The following is a 17,865-nucleotide window of genomic DNA, read 5'->3' as shown; positions in this document are numbered from 1 at the left end:
CTGGAAAAAATTTAAAGACCAGTCTGGATTTTCCTTATTGAAAATGCTCTTAATTACAAAAAAAATTATTGGAATTTTGTAGAAATGTTGTCATTAGTTTATATAATATAAAACCAAAATGTTAGTTTTTGCTCAAACATATGCCTATAAATAGTCAAACGAGAGACACTGAACGTTTGTCAGTTGTTGTCCTGCCCGATAAAATAAAAAATTAAAAGAAGTTGCTGCTCCACTTGGTTTTAAAACCAACGTTTTGGTCACTTAAAAAGTGCAGCATTGGTCTTTGATGAAAAGAGTTTTTGCAATATGTGGATGCTCTAACATGACAATTAATTTTTATTGTTAGAATAGTAAAATCGTTGCTTCATTAGACATGTTGTTGGCAGGCAGGCGCTGCTGACTTGACATTAAAGTATTTCTCTCTCCTTCCCCTTCTTGTTTTACTGAGTAATGGACGTGGCTTAAGACTGTAAAATGTCTTTCAACAGAGAGCACGACATCCAGCACCAAACATGAATAGAAATTAATGACCTCGATCGCAACATGTGCTTGTAGAGGAAGAAAGAATTTACTGAGTTGAACATTTGAATAAACCTTGTCAGTCTCAGGCACCGAGCTGAGCTTGACGGCACATCGGTTGTTATACAAGAGAGTAATCAGAGCCCATGCCACTGATGTAACATGAGACGAGAATTAGTTTAAATATTGGGGAAGTGTGTGTGTGTGTGTGTGTGTGTGTGTGTGTGTGTGTGTCTGTTTCTGTGTGTCTGTTTCTGTGTCTCTGTCTGTGTGTGTGTGCCTGCGTGTGTGTGTGTGTGTGTGTGCCTGCGTGCGTGTGTGTGTGTGTGCCAGTCTGTTTGAACATATGTATGTGCTGGAATACAAACATCCCCATGACGTGCGTTTCCTCAGAAAGATGAAAAAGCGCTTGTGTCCAGAGAGAGAGGGGCCGATTTGTTGTGCTAATTGTTACCATTCTTCAGCAGCTTCCTGTGTCTGAGCCGGCCAGCTGGTTCTGTGTGCTTCTCTGATGACTAGGGCTCTGTCTGTCTGCCTGTCTGTCTGTCTGTCTGTCTGTCTGTCTGTCTGTCTGTCTGTCTGTCTGTCTGTCTGTCTGCCTGCCTGTCTTTCTGTCTGTCTGTCTGTCTGCCTGTCTGTCTGTCCACTAGCCAAAAATACAGGGGAAATTGGTCATCAGGACATGTTCCAGATTAAGGCCATTAAGTGGGGGAATGTCTCTTTAACAACAGAAGCTGACATGAACCAAATAGCCTCTTGAAGCAGATGGCCAGACTTGCAGGCCAAACACAATGTTTTTTCAAGTCCTGAGCAATGTAGTGTCTTCTTTCAAAATAGTATAAATTAAAGGTAAAAAATCTACATTAAGGTTTAGCTCTAGCTCTCAGCTGTATATGAACACTGGTTTGTACAGACAGATAGTGGACGGGCACCAATGTGTGTGTGTGTGTGTGTGTGTGTGTGTGTGTGTGTGTGTGTGTGTGTGTGTGTGTGTGTGTGTGTGTGTGTGTGTGTGTGTGTGTGCGTGCTTTGGTCCCACAAATGTTCTCAACCAAATCGCTGGGAGTCTGGGACTTTAGTGAACCAGTTTCAGCAACAACCATTTTTTGTCAGATAGATAGATAAATGGATGGATGGAGAGACAGACAGACAGACAGACAGACAGACAGACAGACAGACAGACAGACAGACAGACAGACAGACAGACAGATACTCTGATGACAGTAAAGGGGGGAAACAAACAACATTCTTGTGGCCATTCTTTCAGTCCAGGGCCATTACACATCTCAGTGCATGTTAGCAATTTTCCACAGAGTTATAGTTACATGAACTTCTTGGAAATGAAGGAACTGTGATTGTTAATACCACAAACAAATGCCGGAGTGGTTTATTGGTGCTGTCATGGCCCAGGATAGAATTAGCACCAGATGCTAACAACGTAGCGGAGAATAACGTAGTGCATCTCAGGAAGCAATTATTCTGTTTGCTAGCAGTGAGGTAATATGTGGTGAGGCTCCTTTTTTTTTTTTTTGGTAAGAGCATTTAGAATGGCTTAGCTAACAGGCTAGCATTCAGGGTCAATTCATGTAAAAGAGCACCTGAAGGACAGTGTATATACCAGTGACAGACAGACAGACAGACAGACAGACAGACAGACAGACAGACAGACAGACAGACAGACAGACAGTTAGACAGATAGACAGATAGACAGATAGACAGATAGATAGATAGATAGATAGATAGATAGATAGATAGATAGATAGATAGATAGATAGATAGATAGATAGATAGATAGATAGATAGATAGATAGATAGATAGATAGATAGATAGATAGATAGATAGATAGATACTTTGATAAAAGCAACACCCAGGTTGAAAAAAAATATTATTGTGGGCATTATGCATAAAAAAAAGGTTTGAAAATATAAATTATTCATTAATTTAATGAATTTTATTTTCCCTCCAGTGCCGCCCAACATAAAGGGTGAGGAGGTGAATGCCACGGTGATGCTGGGACGTCCGGTGGAGCTGCACTGTCAGAGCGACGCCATCCCTCCACCGACCCTCGCCTGGCGCAAAGACGGACGACCGCTCTACAGAAAGCCTGGGCTCACTGTGTCTGCTGACGGGAGCGTGCTCAAGGTACACACAGGGTTTCTTTTTTAATGATTTTATTTTCATGAATTAATAGTTTTCACTTAGTTTTCGAGTTCAGAGGAACTTGCAGATTATGTTTATTCTAGCGCAAAGACATTACGGAAAACTATATAAAAATAGCATTATTTGCACTGATGGTCTTGTTTGCTGTTACATGTAATTTATGATCATCACAGGAAAATTTAGGAATATTTTCAGAAATATTTCAAATTTCCTTGTAGCACCTTTTAAATAAATATCCTTTACAGCATCAGTGTATTGTTTCCACATCTTATGGTTTATGTATGACTAATGGCATTAGGTGGATAGCGCCCAGGTGCAGGATTCTGGCCGGTATTCCTGTGAAGCCACAAATGTTGCTGGTAAAACAGAAAAGAACTACAACCTGAATGTCTGGGGTGAGTTATCTTGATATTTAAATTAAGACGCTTTACCTTTGGTTGGTGTCTCATTTTAGGTTTTTTCATTCATTCCCATGGACGAAAAAAAATGACCATTTATTTGTTTTACTTGTTCTATTGCTTATGATCCTATAAATGTAAAAAAATAAAAATAAAAAATTAGAATTAGAATATTCTTCGTGATTATTAAGTAGTTTCTGAATGGGTTTAATAAAAATAAAAAAAAATTTATTTCTTGTTGAAAAAAGGAAAAAACAATAAATATATTGATGGAACATTTTTTTTATACATTTTACATTTTATATTTTCAGCAGTGTTTTTGCTTGGTTAGTCTCACCCTTTTTTAACCCCCCAGTGAAATGCACCTGGATGCAGTTTGAATGAGACGTGAGCGCCCCCCTATGGTGTGTTTTCATATCAAGTCAAGTCAAGTCAAAGTTTTTTATTGTCAGTTCTGATAAATGCAAGACATACATCAGAATCAAAATGGCGTTTATCACTGACCCACGGTGCAATAGGAACGATAGAAAATAAAGAGTAGAATAAGATAAACATAACCTAAACAATATTTACATTAGATGAATTCTAAATACCAAGTAGTGCAAAGGAATTTTTTGTACAATATAAAACAGTATGTATAGACTAGAAAGTAAACAGTAGAAAAGTTCAATTGCAATGTGATGAAAAATATTTACAATCATTTTATTTATTGCAGTTTCACCCAGTATCCGTGGGTCTGAGGAGGTTTCCCCGATGAATGTGATTGAAGGAAGTCTCATCACTCTGGTGTGTGAGTCCAGTGGCATACCGCCACCCAGCCTGACCTGGAGGAAGGACGGTAAGTGTGTGTGTGTGTGTGTGTGTGTGTGTGTGTGTGTGTGTGTGTGTGTGTGTGTGTGTGTGTGTGTGTAATAGATAACAAATTAAAACAAAAGAACATGAAAAACAATAATCTATTATCTGACTGCAACTAAAACAGTAAATTATTTTTTAAAGTGTTTGAATGTTAACCATAATCGATAAACATGTATTGTGTGTGTCCCAAATGTCTGTCTGTCTGTCTGTCTGTCTGTCTGTCTGTCTGTCTGTCTGTCTGTCTGTCTGTCTGTCTGTCTGTCTGTGTGTATTGTGTGCCCCAGGTTCTGAGGTGAAGTCAGACCAGAGATTGAGGGTTTTGTCTGGTGGTCGTCAGCTGCAGATATCCAGTGCTGAGCGGACAGACACGGCTTCATACACCTGCACAGCCTCCAGCCCCGCAGGCACCACAGCCAAAGAGTACAGCCTGCAGGTCTATGGTACGTGTGTCAAGACATATCCGTCAACTGTCATTAGCCATGTCGATTCAGCTGCTATTTTTACTTTAATCTACTTTTGTATCAAAACAGACAACATATTAGCAACTCCTTCTGTAATAACCTTCATAATAGTACTAGGAATGATAATGGAAAGTTTAGTTGATGCAACTGCTTTATAAGTTTGGAGTTTTGGTTCAGAGTATTGAATTTTTTTTTTAAATGTATTTCAACTGGAAGCAAGGAGTCAAAAATTGACCAATTCTTGACAAAACAATTTTTTTGCTTGCAGTGTCTCATCTTAAATAGACAAGGGAGAAGTTATCTTTTTCATAATGACTAAAACATCCTGCAGAACTGGATCCATCTACATTGTGATTGACAGTTTTACACACGCAAAATATCCAGCAAATAGTTTAAAGTCGTACAGTGTGAAATGATGCAGAACCATTGGCGATATTTACTTAGCAGATGTTCGCTGTTGACAGAGTCAGTAAGTAAGAACAGAAAGTAAGTGAGTAAAATTGTATTTATAAATCACTTTTAAAAACACTCAGTTAAAAAGTACTTAACACACAAACATGCACAAATACATCTGGTGTGAATGTCGATAGTTAGCCTGCTATCGGTGTGTGAATGGTAACGTGGGAAAGGAAAACAGGTCTCCCTTGTAAAAGAGTCGTCGGTCTCAATGGGATTTACCTGTATAAATAAAGGTTAAAAAAAAAAAAAAAAAAAAAAAAAACATCTGAACAAAATAAATAAGAATAAACAAGAATTACAATAACCCTTTATTACATGAAGTATAAAACTTGTGTTTAAAAATCTTTTTTTTTATCAGGTGCACCAACTCACATGCTTTTTCTGCTTTTACTTTGCTTTAATCCCGATAAAGGGTTTTTTACTGGGAGTTTTTTCTCAGCCGAGCTAAGGGTCTAAGGGCAGGGTGTCAAACTGTATGGGATGTAAAGTCCACTGAGGCAAATTTCTATTTGTGATGACGGGCTGCTATACAAATGTAACTGATTTGATTTGATTTGATTTTCTCCCTTCAGTCCGCCCGTCCATCAAACGCACTGAGGGCGGAGACGGAGATGACGTTGCCGTGACGAGAGGCGGTGACGTCACTCTCCAGTGTGCTGCGGAGGGCGTGCCCCGACCGGCCGTCACATGGCTGAAAGACGGCCGGCCAATCACAGGCCAGCACGGGGCCAAGGTGCTGAACGAAGGCCGACTGTTGCAGCTTAAAGACGCCAAGGTGTGTGATGAGAGATATAGAATATTGTATTTCTCTTGTATGTCTTCTGACTGAAATGTTACATTCCTCAAATGCTTATTCCACGACCTCTCAGACTGGTTACACTTTTCTATTGTCTTATACTCAGACCTTATACCCCTGCTGTGTTGATTAGGCTGTATCAGAGCTTCCCCCCTCCCCCCTCACATGACTGGCCAATCGAAACATTGTTGTTTATGATGAACTGAAGCGCATTGTTGTAAAAGTATAAAGTATGTGACTTGCTTCCTGATCTTTGCCATTGTTGACCCTGATAGCACATGTGCTACTGGGGTCAGGGATGGACCTTCATTTATAAGGACCCAGGAACATGAAGCCTCTATTGTTTGATTAAATAATCTGCTTGATCAATAGAGCCCTAAGATCTCTGTTTTCTCCTCACAGGTGTCCGACACGGGACGCTACACCTGCATCGCTGTTAATGTGGCGGGACAGGCCGACAGCAAGTATGACATCAGCGTACATGGTATGAATCAGCTCAATTTAAAAGGGGTAATTCAGTGTTGTGTGGGGTTGTATGGGGTCATTATGCAAACTGTACTGTTGTTGAAGAGGGGGCTAGCAGAATTTTTTTTACAAAACAAATACATATACTATATGTTCCATTGTACGCTTAATGTAGAATTTTAGATAAAATGTGTCTATAAAGTATATAAAATACACAAAAAAAAGCATCTCTCCCCTCTGCCTCAGTCCCTCCTATAATCGGCCAGGTAAATGTTAAAGAGACACAATAACTACTGACTATAAGTACATAATTTTTTTCTGTTTTTTTCTTTAATAATTTTTGTTTCAATCACCAATTTCTTAATTTTTGAGGGGAGAGCTGCCATCCATCTCAACATCTAAAATATTCTTTCTATCCCTTTCTTTCATCTCTCAGTCCCTCCCAGTATAATCGGCCAGGTGACGGTTCCAGAGAATGTGAGTGTTGTGGTGAAGAACCCTGTTGCTCTGAGCTGCGAGGCCTCTGGGATCCCTCTGCCTGCCATCACCTGGATGAAGGACGGACAACCAATCAAGGCTTCTAGCTCTGTGCGCGTCCTCTCGGGTAAGTTCTGGTCTAGTTTTGCTTTATTTTATTTTATTTAAAGATTATTTTTGGGCTTTTTTTATGTTTTATTAGACAGTTTGGAGAGAGAGTTGAAATGGGGCAGAGAGGGGAATGACATGCAGAGAACGACCCGGGCTGCATTCTAACAAGGGTCTGCTGTGAAGAGGACTGAGCCTCTATGGGTGGGACGCTTTTACCACTACACCACGAGCCCCCCTCTTCATTTATTTTTTGACACAACTTCAAACCTTTACCACTCATTCATACTTCATCCTATAAACTTCGTTCAACATTCAAAGTGTTCACCAACTTTCATACATTCATTGTGTCATACAACTTTCAAATCACATTTATAATATTCAAATTATGCAGCCTTGTTTGAAGGCATGTAAAAAAAAAATCATCTTATGAGATTTTTACAATGGAAGCGGATGGGACGGAATATCCAGAGCTGAAGAGTTACTCAACAGTAACAGTGTAGAACTTCTGAAAAAAATATTTTTCTTGTTTTGTGTGCCAGACATGTTCAAAGATCCATAAAAAAAATAAGGCAAGGCAAGTATATTTCTTTAGCACAATTCAGACACAAGGCCAATCAAAGTGCTTTACAGGGGCAAGATTAAAATTCATCAAGTATAGAATACACATTAGAACAGCGCACGAGAAATAAAACATTTAAATAATCTGGGAGTTTGTTCCAGATATTTGGTGCTTAGTACAGTGTCCCATTCATGAAAGGAACAGGCTCAAAGACAGTGAAGCACAGAGAATATAAATGACTTTCCAAAAGACTAACTGAGTTCGAAAGGCCAAGCAGTTGCGATACATCACCAGTAATAACATGTAATAGGATCATCCGAGCTGGGGCCAAGCGCAACAGACAGAGAGATTTGTGAGGGGAAATACAAACGGGAGCAATTGATTTGAATTGGGTTTTTAAAACATTTAAGAAGATGAATGAGGTGCTTCCAAATTAATCCCCGGCCCCTGAAGGGATAGCAGCATACTTACTAAAACGCTTATGCAGAGCTAGTAGTACCACGCTTTTTCTGCCAAGCACTTCCATTTGGTTTTTGACTTAAGGTACAACTTTTGAGTTCAGGATAAGGGCAAATGTCAATGTTTTAGATAACTTTCATTAAAATGCGATGATACTCTTGTGGCTAGCTGGTTTAGTTAGTGTATTAAGATCCCCAGCAGCACACCCCAAAAGGAATCTATTTAATCATAGAAAAAATGGATACGCCTCAAAGTCCATTTCCAATATTCAAGATCATTAAAAGTATATAATCTAGTGTTCTCCACTATTTCTTGTGTAAATAAATAAACTTTAAATTTTTTGAATTTTCAATGCTTTATGTATAGGGCAGAGAGACAGAGTTGAAATGGGGTAGAGAGGGGAATCACATGCAGAGAACTACCCTGGGCCTGCTGTAAAGAGGACTGAGCCTCAAGGGGGGTGGACGCTCAATTTTAACTTTTTATGTAAAAAGTATTTTATCACTTTCTGAAATTGAAAAATTGGTAATGAATTCCATGTCAACATGTAGTCAAAGGGGGAGGCTTGCGTCGAGATGACTGAAATACAGTCAACATATCAGTTATCCAAGTGACATACTGCACATTCGGATAGTAGGTTCATAGTGCGGTATTCACACAGTCTCAATGTTTGTCCCTGTTTTCTCAGGAGGTTCTCATGAGCCCTGTTGAAAAAAAAAGTAGTTTTTAAAGATGTACGCCATTTTGTCTTGTGTCTCATCAAACCAGCTGGCTTTGGAAATGTTTTAACAGCTGTGAGACTCTGAGTCTGAATTATTTCTGATAATTGATCCCATTTTTCAAAGATGGCCGAAGAAATGTTATTTAGACATTAGACATCCTCCGGGGTGTTTTCCTTTAATGGGATACAATGTCAGGTTCATGGCTGACTTTAGCCTCTGAAAACATTCCATGATGACAATAGATGGATGGTCAGAATGTGGCCTGGTTTGATCTTCAGAGTTGACAGAGCCCTTTGCACTGATTGCTCCTGTAACCATTTCACATAGGAACTTCCCCGGACCGCTGACACTTTCAAGTCCTTGCTTAAACTTTTTGGAAATTAGTTTGTAACCTATGAAGGAGTAATTAAAGGAATACTTCACCCATACGGAACCGGAGTTCTATCATTATAAAATCGCTATTATTATATAATGAATGAGGTTTTTCTTCCCTCAGTCTTTCCTCAGTCTTCCCTTGGCCCAGCTGTCCTGTTAATCCTAACCCTACATTTTGGGGTAGAATGTGGGTTAGACAGTGAGACCATAAAACACTCTTTCTGCCTTTTCTCAGGCTAGGATGAACCGATTTTAAAAAAAAATAGCACATTTATACTACATAGGATCTCAGAGTTCAATACACCTTCATATTTAAACCGGTGAAGTGGGTCTTTAAGTTAAATAGGCTATATAGTCCTCCCCTCCTTTCCCCACCTCAACTCTGTTTCTCCAAAATATCTCTGATAAAGAAAAAAATGCCACAAAAAAAAAAGTCTTAAAAAAAATACATTTTATATAAAATATACAATAAAATAACAGTATAATAACAATATCCATTTTCCCTTGCCGTCCAGGGGGCCGCAGCCTGCGTCTGATGCACGCCGCAGTGGAGGATGCTGGGAGATACACCTGTATCGTCTCCAACAGCGCCGGAGAGGAACGCAAGAACTTCGACCTTGACATCCTTGGTAATATAACATATAATAAACATCTTGTATTCTAAGTTTTTTAATAATAATAATAATGGATCGGATTTATATAGCGCTTTTAATCACACTCAAAGTGCTTTACAGGGTTCCAGGTTCCATTCATTGGTAAACTATGGTAGAAGCCACAACTGCACTTTGGCATTTTGTTAGAATCATCAAATTCACTGTAAAGACTAAAGGTAGAGTCAGTTGATTCTGGAGAAAGCCTGTTGTCAAAATCACTTTTTGTCACAATATGTCAATAAATCTCCTCATGATTCGCTTACCTGAATGTACTGTGTTTGCACCTAAAAAAAAAATCTACACAGCTTAGGCTCTGTAGACCGTAAACTCAGACCGACCAAATACTATTTTAAAGTCTGTGTTGGGTCAAAAGTGAAAGCACTTTAGTTAATAGGAAGAACATTTTTCATAAATTAAAAGTTTAACAAAATAATACCATCTAAATGTCTTGGTCAGGATGGGAGTAAACCACGTTTTACAGAATGGGAAGCCAGTGAGATCCATGTTATTGATTTTAAGTTTTACTTCAACAGTTCCTCCGAGCATCGTGGACGGAGGATCTGTGGTGGACACTAAAGTCAAGGAGAAACACAACATCACTCTCACCTGTCAGGCCTCAGGTAAGCAAATGTTTTTTCTTTTTTGTAGAATGACTTACGACTGATTTTGTTTTATTTCTGCTGCTTTTTTTTAAGATCTCTGAAATGTGCATTTTTAAAAGTGCTTTATAAATAAAGTTATTATTATTATTATTATTATTATTATTATTATTATAAATCACACACACATATTCTCTGTATATCGTCACTGTGGTGAAGTGGGTAGGGGGCGGTGGCGGTCAATCCCCCCCTCTCCCCACCACATGTCGAAGTGTCCCTGAAGTATCTCAACCTTATATTGCTCCAAATAGTTAGCCTGCTATCGGTGTATGAATGTGTGTGTTAATGGTAACGTGGGAATGGGAACAGGTCTCCCTTGCAAAAGAGTCTCCGGTCTCAATGGGATTTAACTGTATACATAAAAGTTAACTTTTTTTTTTTAAATAAAAACTTCCAGGTAACCCGGTGCCGGATATTAAATGGCTGAAGGACGGCCAGCTGTTGGTGCCTGACACACGGCACCAGGTTTCATCTCACGGTCGTTTCCTTCAGATCTCCGGAGCTCAGGTGTCGGACACCGGCCGCTACAGCTGCCTGGCCTCTAACCTCGCAGGGGATCGAACCCGCCACTTCAACCTCAACGTGCTGGGTAAAAAAACACATCACTTTGTTCATTGCAAAGATTTTATATCTGGTTTTATCCAAAATCTATATTTTTAGTTTTTTTTAAAGAGAGGCAAGTGTAGACATAAGGAGTTACAGTAGATATTGACAAATTAGCATTGTTGCTCAAAAATTTCTGAAAAAAATGTAATACAAAAGATGCCAGCTATCGGTGTATGAACGGTAACGTGGCAATTGGAACAGGTCTCCCTTGAAAAAGAGTCTCTGCTTTCAATAGGATTTATCTGTATAAATAAAGGTTAAAAATATATATTTCCATTTTTCTTTGTCCAGTTTCTCCCACCATAGCTGGCTCAGTTTATCTCAGACCCACGGTGCAAAAGGGCCAATAAAATGCAGAAGAATATAGGGTTGCTGGACGGGTCCCGGGATTTCGGGATTCCCGTGAAATGAGTCAGTCCGGGAGTACCGGAAATTGGCCGCGGGACCCGTCCTCCCGTTTTTTTTTTTTTTTTAGTTTTTTTTGAGGGGGGATATATTTTTAAATATTATTTAGACAGGCAGGCATACGAAATACCAGCGCCTCTACAATACTGAAAGTGCTGTGTCCGAGGAAGAGTCTGATGATACCCAAGAATATGCGTGTCAGCCAGAGCCAAGCGAGCAGACGATGACCCAGAGCCTTACTACACATCTGCAGCAGGCAGTCATTAGCCTCGTTAGAGATGTCGCCGTCTTGCTCAGACCTGCGCAATTATGACGTTCGGCTTGCTGAGCGCACAGCATTTTTGTTGTGCGCTCAGCAAGACGGGCTTCATAGTTGCGCAGGTCTGAGCAAGACGGCTCCAAGTCGAACGAGGCTAATGACTGCATGCAATGTCCCGAGCCAGACCAGAGGTATGGGAATGACCTCCACAAAATAATTTCAAACGAGTTTGCGCTCTTCGAGGCAACCAAAGAGCGACCCAAACACCTGCAGCAGCTCTACTCTGCACTTTCCACCATACAGCCGACGTCCGTGGAAGAAAGAGCGTTCTCGGTGTGCGGTCAGTTCGTGACAAAGCTCAGAAACAGGCTGAGCAGTGTCTCTTGAAGTCACACTTCATGAAAATAAAAGAAAGGAAAGCTGGAAAGTAATCTTGCTTAGCGTGTCAGTTTGAATAGGCTGTTAGTTCTGTCATGTCTTATTTCACACGTTAAGAGCAATCGGTAGTGCATTTTTTGTTATTTGCCTATGGAAAATATTCAATTTAAACTGATTTCGTTCATAGAAATAAAAATAGATTGTTTGAAATACATTTGTTCGCCAAACACCGTTTTTTGGCCATGTTTTGATATTGAACCTCTGTGAAATTGTTTTCGTATTTTCTTCATAAAAACACCGTTTTCAATATCTTCTGGAAAATATTTTGCCTAATTTGAATGGCTTTTCTTCATGTTATTTAAGTAGAAATAAAACGTGATGTAATATAGCATTGTTCTGCTGCATTTATTTATCTATTTGCATTGATTTAGTCCCATTAAAGTAGTATTAAAGGGCAATAATGGTTTCAACGGGAAATCCCGGGAAATCCCGTGAGGAGCTCTGAAATCCCGGGATTTGAAAAGGGGCCATTTCGGGAAATTTCAGCAACCCTAGAAGAATATGATAAAGATAAAAAATGTTAATTACAGTAAAACATTTCTGAATACTAAACTCATGTTGTAGATTTGATTGCTTTGTGCTTAATTCCATTTTTCTTTGTGCAGTGTCTCCCACCATAGCCGGCTCAGGCCCTGACGGCTCAGCAGAGGAGGTAACAGTGACTCTGAGCAGCCCAACCTCTCTGCTGTGTGAGGTGCAGTCCTACCCGCCCGCCCTCATCACATGGCTGAAGGACGGAGCTACCTTTGAGTCCGGCCGCAACGTCAGGGTGCTGCCAGGTTTGACCAAGGAATATATACTCGTGTGTGTGTATGTGTGTGTGTGTGTGTGTGTTTTTATTTTTCCTTCTTCTTTTTTAATGCCAGGTTTGACCACAGTCCACGTTCACATTACAGTAGTACAGAGTAGGACAGAATATGTATATTCGTATTGCTCTGTTTGTGTGTGTGTGTGTGTGTGTGTGTGTGTGTGTGTGTGTGTGTGTGTGTATGTGTTTAGGAGGGGATGTTAAGGCTTGTTTATTTTTTCCTTCTTTTTATAATTTAAATTGCTTTTGGTCTACCGTTTTACGTACTGAAAGTGTTGTTTAAATAAAGTTTGCTTTCATATAATATATTGTGTAATTCATCATCACCCATGTTTTTCACAGGCGGGCGGACCCTGCAGATTCTCAATGCCAAAGAGGAGGATGCTGGGAGATATACCTGTGTAGCTACTAACGAAGCCGGGGAGACACTCAAACACTATGAGGTCAAGGTTCATGGTGAGATTCCTGCATCTTTGAAATAATAATAAAGGATAAAAGCTTTACTGTACATATAGCAAAACCCTGGTCTAGCATAGCCTAATGCAATGTAATATTAATTCATAATAATCATTCTGTTTTTGTATGTTATTAAAAAAAGAATTATAAAAATTGTTATACTTTATTATAGGAGCAAAAAATAGGTCATCATCTTACTGTTATTGTTCACATATACAGAATCCTACGCATTTTTTTTGTGTGAAAAAAATAAAATAAAATAAAGAAAAATAAAGAAGATAAATAAAAATTAAGGAGAAGAAAAAGTTTTATTCATACATATAGGCCTATACATAAATGAAAAGGGATAACAAATTATTTAAACACAAAACATTTTTTTAGTGTTTATGAAACCCTGTCATTTCCCTTTGATGAACATACATTACGTGTAACAGCAAATGAGACCATCATCAAAAATAAATAAAAAAATTAAAACATTTTCTGGCCTGTAGTTCCTCCTCAGATCAATAAGAATGACATCCCAGGAGAAGGGCTGGCCCCCAAAGAGGTGAAGATCAAAGTCAACAGCACCCTGACCCTGGAGTGTGCAGCTCAGGCCTATCCCACCCCCGCACTGCAGTGGTACAAGGACGGACAGGTACATTTTATATATTTTTTGGAATTAAGTGGTAAATGGACTAAAATGGTTGTATAGCGCTTTTTAGCCGATTTTCTCAGCCCCAAAGCGCTTTACAATTCTTAACACATTCACCCATTCAAACACACAATCATACACCGATGGCCGTAGCTGCCAAGCAAAGCGCTCTCTGAACCATCGGGAGCAATGTGGGGTTCAGTGTCTTTCCCAGGGACACTTGGACATGGTTTTTGTATTATTATTTTTATTTGGTTTAATTTTTTAATTTTGTATTTAATAAAAAAATAAAAAAAACTCTAAAGCTACTCTTATTAATGCACTTTTTTCCCCCTTTAGGTCCTGCGGGCAGACGAGCATGTGTCCATAACAGCCAACGGTCGTATTGTTCAGATCAAACACGCTCAGGTGTCAGACACTGGGCGCTACACCTGCGTAGCCACCAACATAGCCGGAGAGGATGAGAAGGACTTTGATGTAAATATACAAGGTGAACTGGGTGATGTGCTGTGCTGAGTCTATTTGTGAATTGTATTGGGCTCCAAGAATATTGTTGCACCGTAATGTGTTGTTTTTTAAATTGTTTTATTGTATTACTAAAACTGCATGGTGACAATCGCTCATTTCACTGCAAACATAATTTGTGCTTTTAAAATAAAACTATTAAATTTACTGTCAACATCCTTTGAGATTAATGTGATAGAGTATAAGGGAAGAAGAGAGAAGGAAAGAATGTAGGAAAACATATTACCGGTAAACTAATCGAACCTATCTAATGGCAGTGCCCTTGTCACCCACTGTTTGTCTCAGGTGTTGGGCTGTGCCACACACAGTAAATAGAAATGTATAAGTACATTTGGTAAACTGATATTTTGCCGAATTCATTAGAAAGATAAAAATATCTTGAAAGGCTTAATACAGGGCCGTGCAGGTTTAGAAGCATATCATCTGCGTAGAGGGATACCTTGTTCTACGAGCCATTTCTCCAGATTTCCGTCAATAGCAATTTATGTTTACCTTGTGCTGATTTACCAAATGATTAAGCATTTTCTTATTTACTGAAAGAAGTAGGCTATAATTCACAAGATGCTCCACGTTCCTTACTTTAATGCAGGGGGGAAAAAAACTTCTGAAATATCTACTCTAAAATAACTCAAACTTCTTGAAAAAATCTCATCATATTTTCGGCTTTTCCCTTGTAAAAATTATGACTTTTATAGTTATTTATTTATGTATTTATTGTAGATTAATGAGTCACCGCCTTGGTTTTGTTTTCCAATCACATCTCAAAATAAAATCTCCCTAAATTCTCAAATCGCTTTAAAACACTTTTCCATTTTTTTTCTTTCTCTCTTCTATACAGTTCCACCAAATTTCAACCGGCGTGGAGATGGCTTTGGTGACACCTCGTCTAACCCAGGCTCTACGGGGGACGTCCGGGATGTTATACTCAATAACCCAATCTCTCTGTACTGTGAGACCAATGCTGTGCCCCCTCCCACTCTCACCTGGTACAAAGACGGAACAGTGCTAACCTCCAACGACAAAGTTCTGATCTTGCCAGGTGAGATGAAGTAAAGAAAATGGAAAGAGAGAGAGAGAGAGAAAGAGAGAGATAGCGAGAGAGAGAGAGAAAATACATGGAATGAGTTAAGTTATCTTTATAAGTCAATTTACACAAGGCACATTGAAACTTGTCTTTTAGTACTATATATCCCCTCTCAAGTTATTACACTTCGGAGAGGGTCAGAGCACAGGGTCAGCCATAGTACAGCGCCCCTGGAGCAGTTTAGGGTTAGGTGTCTTACTCAAGGACACAATGGTATAGATGGTAGGCAACCGTAGATGTAATACCAGCCACCACTAGTTTTACAACTAACACCCTCCTGTCCGGTGCCGGGGATCCAACCAGAGACCTCATGGTTACTGGAAGGAACCAGAGACCTCATGCTGACTGTGAGGAACTTGAGACCTCATGGTTACTGGGAGGAGGAACCAGAGACCCCATGGTTACTGGTCGGTGCCTCTTCACTCTAGTCCATCCTACCATCTATTACTAATGTGTATTGTTTTCAGGTGGACGGGTGCTCCAGATTCCCAGATCCCAGGCCGATGACTCCGGCAGGTACACGTGTGTGGCCGTCAACGAAGCAGGAGAAGACTCCATACAGTATGACGTTAGAGTATTATGTGAGTAAAAACACCTTTTCTTAAATGTACAGTATGAGTGTCTGGTCTTGGAATATGACACACACAGAGACACAGACACACACACACACAGACAGACAGACAGACAGACACACACACACACACACACACACACACACACACACACACACACACACATACACTCAAAAACACACACACACACACACACACACACAAAAAAACACACACACACACTGCCTTTCAACACCCTCAACATACAGTACAATGTGACAATATGCCATGAATTCCTGCTTATTTTTGTCTTTTCTTTTTCCCCCTGTTTTTTTGATATCTCAAATGTGTTCACAGGTAGAGCCATGTTCCCCACAATACTGCTTTTGTCATGTCTCTCCAACCTGTTTTGTCATTGACCACATCACTTATTAGTAAAAAGAATAAAATAAAAACAGTTTCTAATTGTGTATTTTCTGTCCTTCAAAAAGTGCCCCCGATCATCCGGGGAACTGACAGCGATTTGCCCGATGAGGTGACGGTGTTAGTGAACAAAACGACCCAGCTGGAGTGTCAGGTGGAAGGCAGTCCTGCCCCAAAGATCACCTGGTTTAAGGACAGCCAGCGGGTCAGCTCCGACGGGCCGCATAGAATCATCTCCATTGGACGAACACTTCAGGTAACATGGGCTAAACAATTTTTTTTGGCATTTTCAAGCTTTATTAGATAGTACAGAGTTGAAATGGGGTCGGATTTGAAATGCGACCACTGCAACGAAGGCCGGAGCCAATATGTTACGAGCTTTATCCACTACGCCACCGGAGCGCCCAACATAATAATTAGTTTAATAATTCATACCCTTTATGGTTAGTGTCTGTAACAAATAGAAATAGTCCAAAGGCCATGAAATTCAGAATAATAATATTGTCATTTAGAGCATTTTCATTAAGTAATTTGGAGATGAAGATTTAAGTTATTTCCGTAGATGTATTAGCCTGTCTGTGGTTTGCTTTAACAATATTTTGTTGTTATTCTGTAACAATGACAAAATAAACTGAACTGCACTGATCTGTTTTCTTACTGTATGCTGTATTTCTCCCTCTTCCCCAAACATCAGGTGCTGAATGCTCAGGTGTCGGACACAGGGCGCTATGTGTGTGTGGCCGACAATGTGGCGGGAAGCGCAGAAAAATCCTTCAATCTTAACGTTCACGGTGAGTCTCGGTGAGAATTTGTGAAAAGATTAACTGAAGATAACTAAGATATATTTACATCTGCTGTCATGGAGATAATAGTAATTAATTCCATTAGCAACTAAGAATGACAAATTAATGTATGTACTCTAGGATACAGTATAATCATAAACGATGCATAACCCAAAACACATAAATTAAATAGTTCATCAAATACGTCCTTTTCTCATTTAAGTTGTAGTAAGTTAACATACAGTAAAAAGAAGTACAGACGTAGAGAAAAATAAATTATATGATGCCTTGATTTCTGAAGGTAGGTGCTGAATGTGCTACATCGTAGGATTAAATTTTTTGGGTAAATATCTGAAAAACTAATACAAAGTTTTGGTAATAAAATGTATATATACATATATATTTATAAGTACCTACATTAAATACCAAAATACAGTTTTTTATTCTAAAAGCTTCTATGTTTATTTTCTTCCAGTGCCTCCTTCCATTATCGGCCAGAGTCCAGAGACAGTGAGTGTGGTGGTGAACAACTTTGTGTCCCTCTCCTGTGAGGCGACTGGTTTCCCTCCTCCCACCCTGAGCTGGCTGAACGACCGAGGACCCATTCAGGCCAACACCAATGCACTCATCATGCCAGGTACCACACACTGTCTCCTACGGATCCTTAAAAAGTATGAAAATGCATTGAATTCATTAATCCAAAAAAAAAAAAAAAATCCTTAATTAGTATTTAAATGTTTTATGTGGTTTTATTTTTTATTTTTC

The 17,865-nt window shown here is 39.4% G+C and overlaps 1 protein-coding gene across 1 annotated transcript in view; it reads left to right on the top strand.

Annotated features, from left to right (window-relative positions):
- Nucleotides 1–17,865, top strand: part of hmcn1 (hemicentin 1) — a gene marked incomplete at its 5' end in the record, with an annotated part of 135,582 nt that overhangs the window by 81,561 nt on the left and 36,156 nt on the right. Inside the window, 19 exons of the mRNA XM_080032171.1 lie at nt 2,487–2,662; nt 2,979–3,075; nt 3,794–3,916; nt 4,218–4,373; nt 5,426–5,628; nt 6,052–6,133; nt 6,551–6,718; nt 9,333–9,446; nt 10,004–10,090; nt 10,527–10,718; nt 12,443–12,616; nt 12,988–13,101; nt 13,593–13,738; nt 14,075–14,225; nt 15,099–15,299; nt 15,812–15,925; nt 16,387–16,574; nt 17,013–17,109; nt 17,576–17,737. Of these exons, the coding sequence (XP_079888297.1) occupies nt 2,487–2,662; nt 2,979–3,075; nt 3,794–3,916; nt 4,218–4,373; nt 5,426–5,628; nt 6,052–6,133; nt 6,551–6,718; nt 9,333–9,446; nt 10,004–10,090; nt 10,527–10,718; nt 12,443–12,616; nt 12,988–13,101; nt 13,593–13,738; nt 14,075–14,225; nt 15,099–15,299; nt 15,812–15,925; nt 16,387–16,574; nt 17,013–17,109; nt 17,576–17,737 (2,745 nt within the window). The remainder of the gene's footprint in view (nt 1–2,486; nt 2,663–2,978; nt 3,076–3,793; nt 3,917–4,217; nt 4,374–5,425; nt 5,629–6,051; nt 6,134–6,550; nt 6,719–9,332; nt 9,447–10,003; nt 10,091–10,526; nt 10,719–12,442; nt 12,617–12,987; nt 13,102–13,592; nt 13,739–14,074; nt 14,226–15,098; nt 15,300–15,811; nt 15,926–16,386; nt 16,575–17,012; nt 17,110–17,575; nt 17,738–17,865) is intronic.

The sequence above is a fragment of the Ammodytes marinus genome (assembly GCF_949987685.1).
Source record: "Ammodytes marinus genome assembly, chromosome: 8".
Taxonomy (NCBI): Eukaryota; Metazoa; Chordata; class Actinopteri; order Uranoscopiformes; family Ammodytidae; genus Ammodytes; species Ammodytes marinus.
Note: the sequence above shows the minus strand (reverse complement) of the source record. Positions and strands in the feature narration are given on the sequence as shown.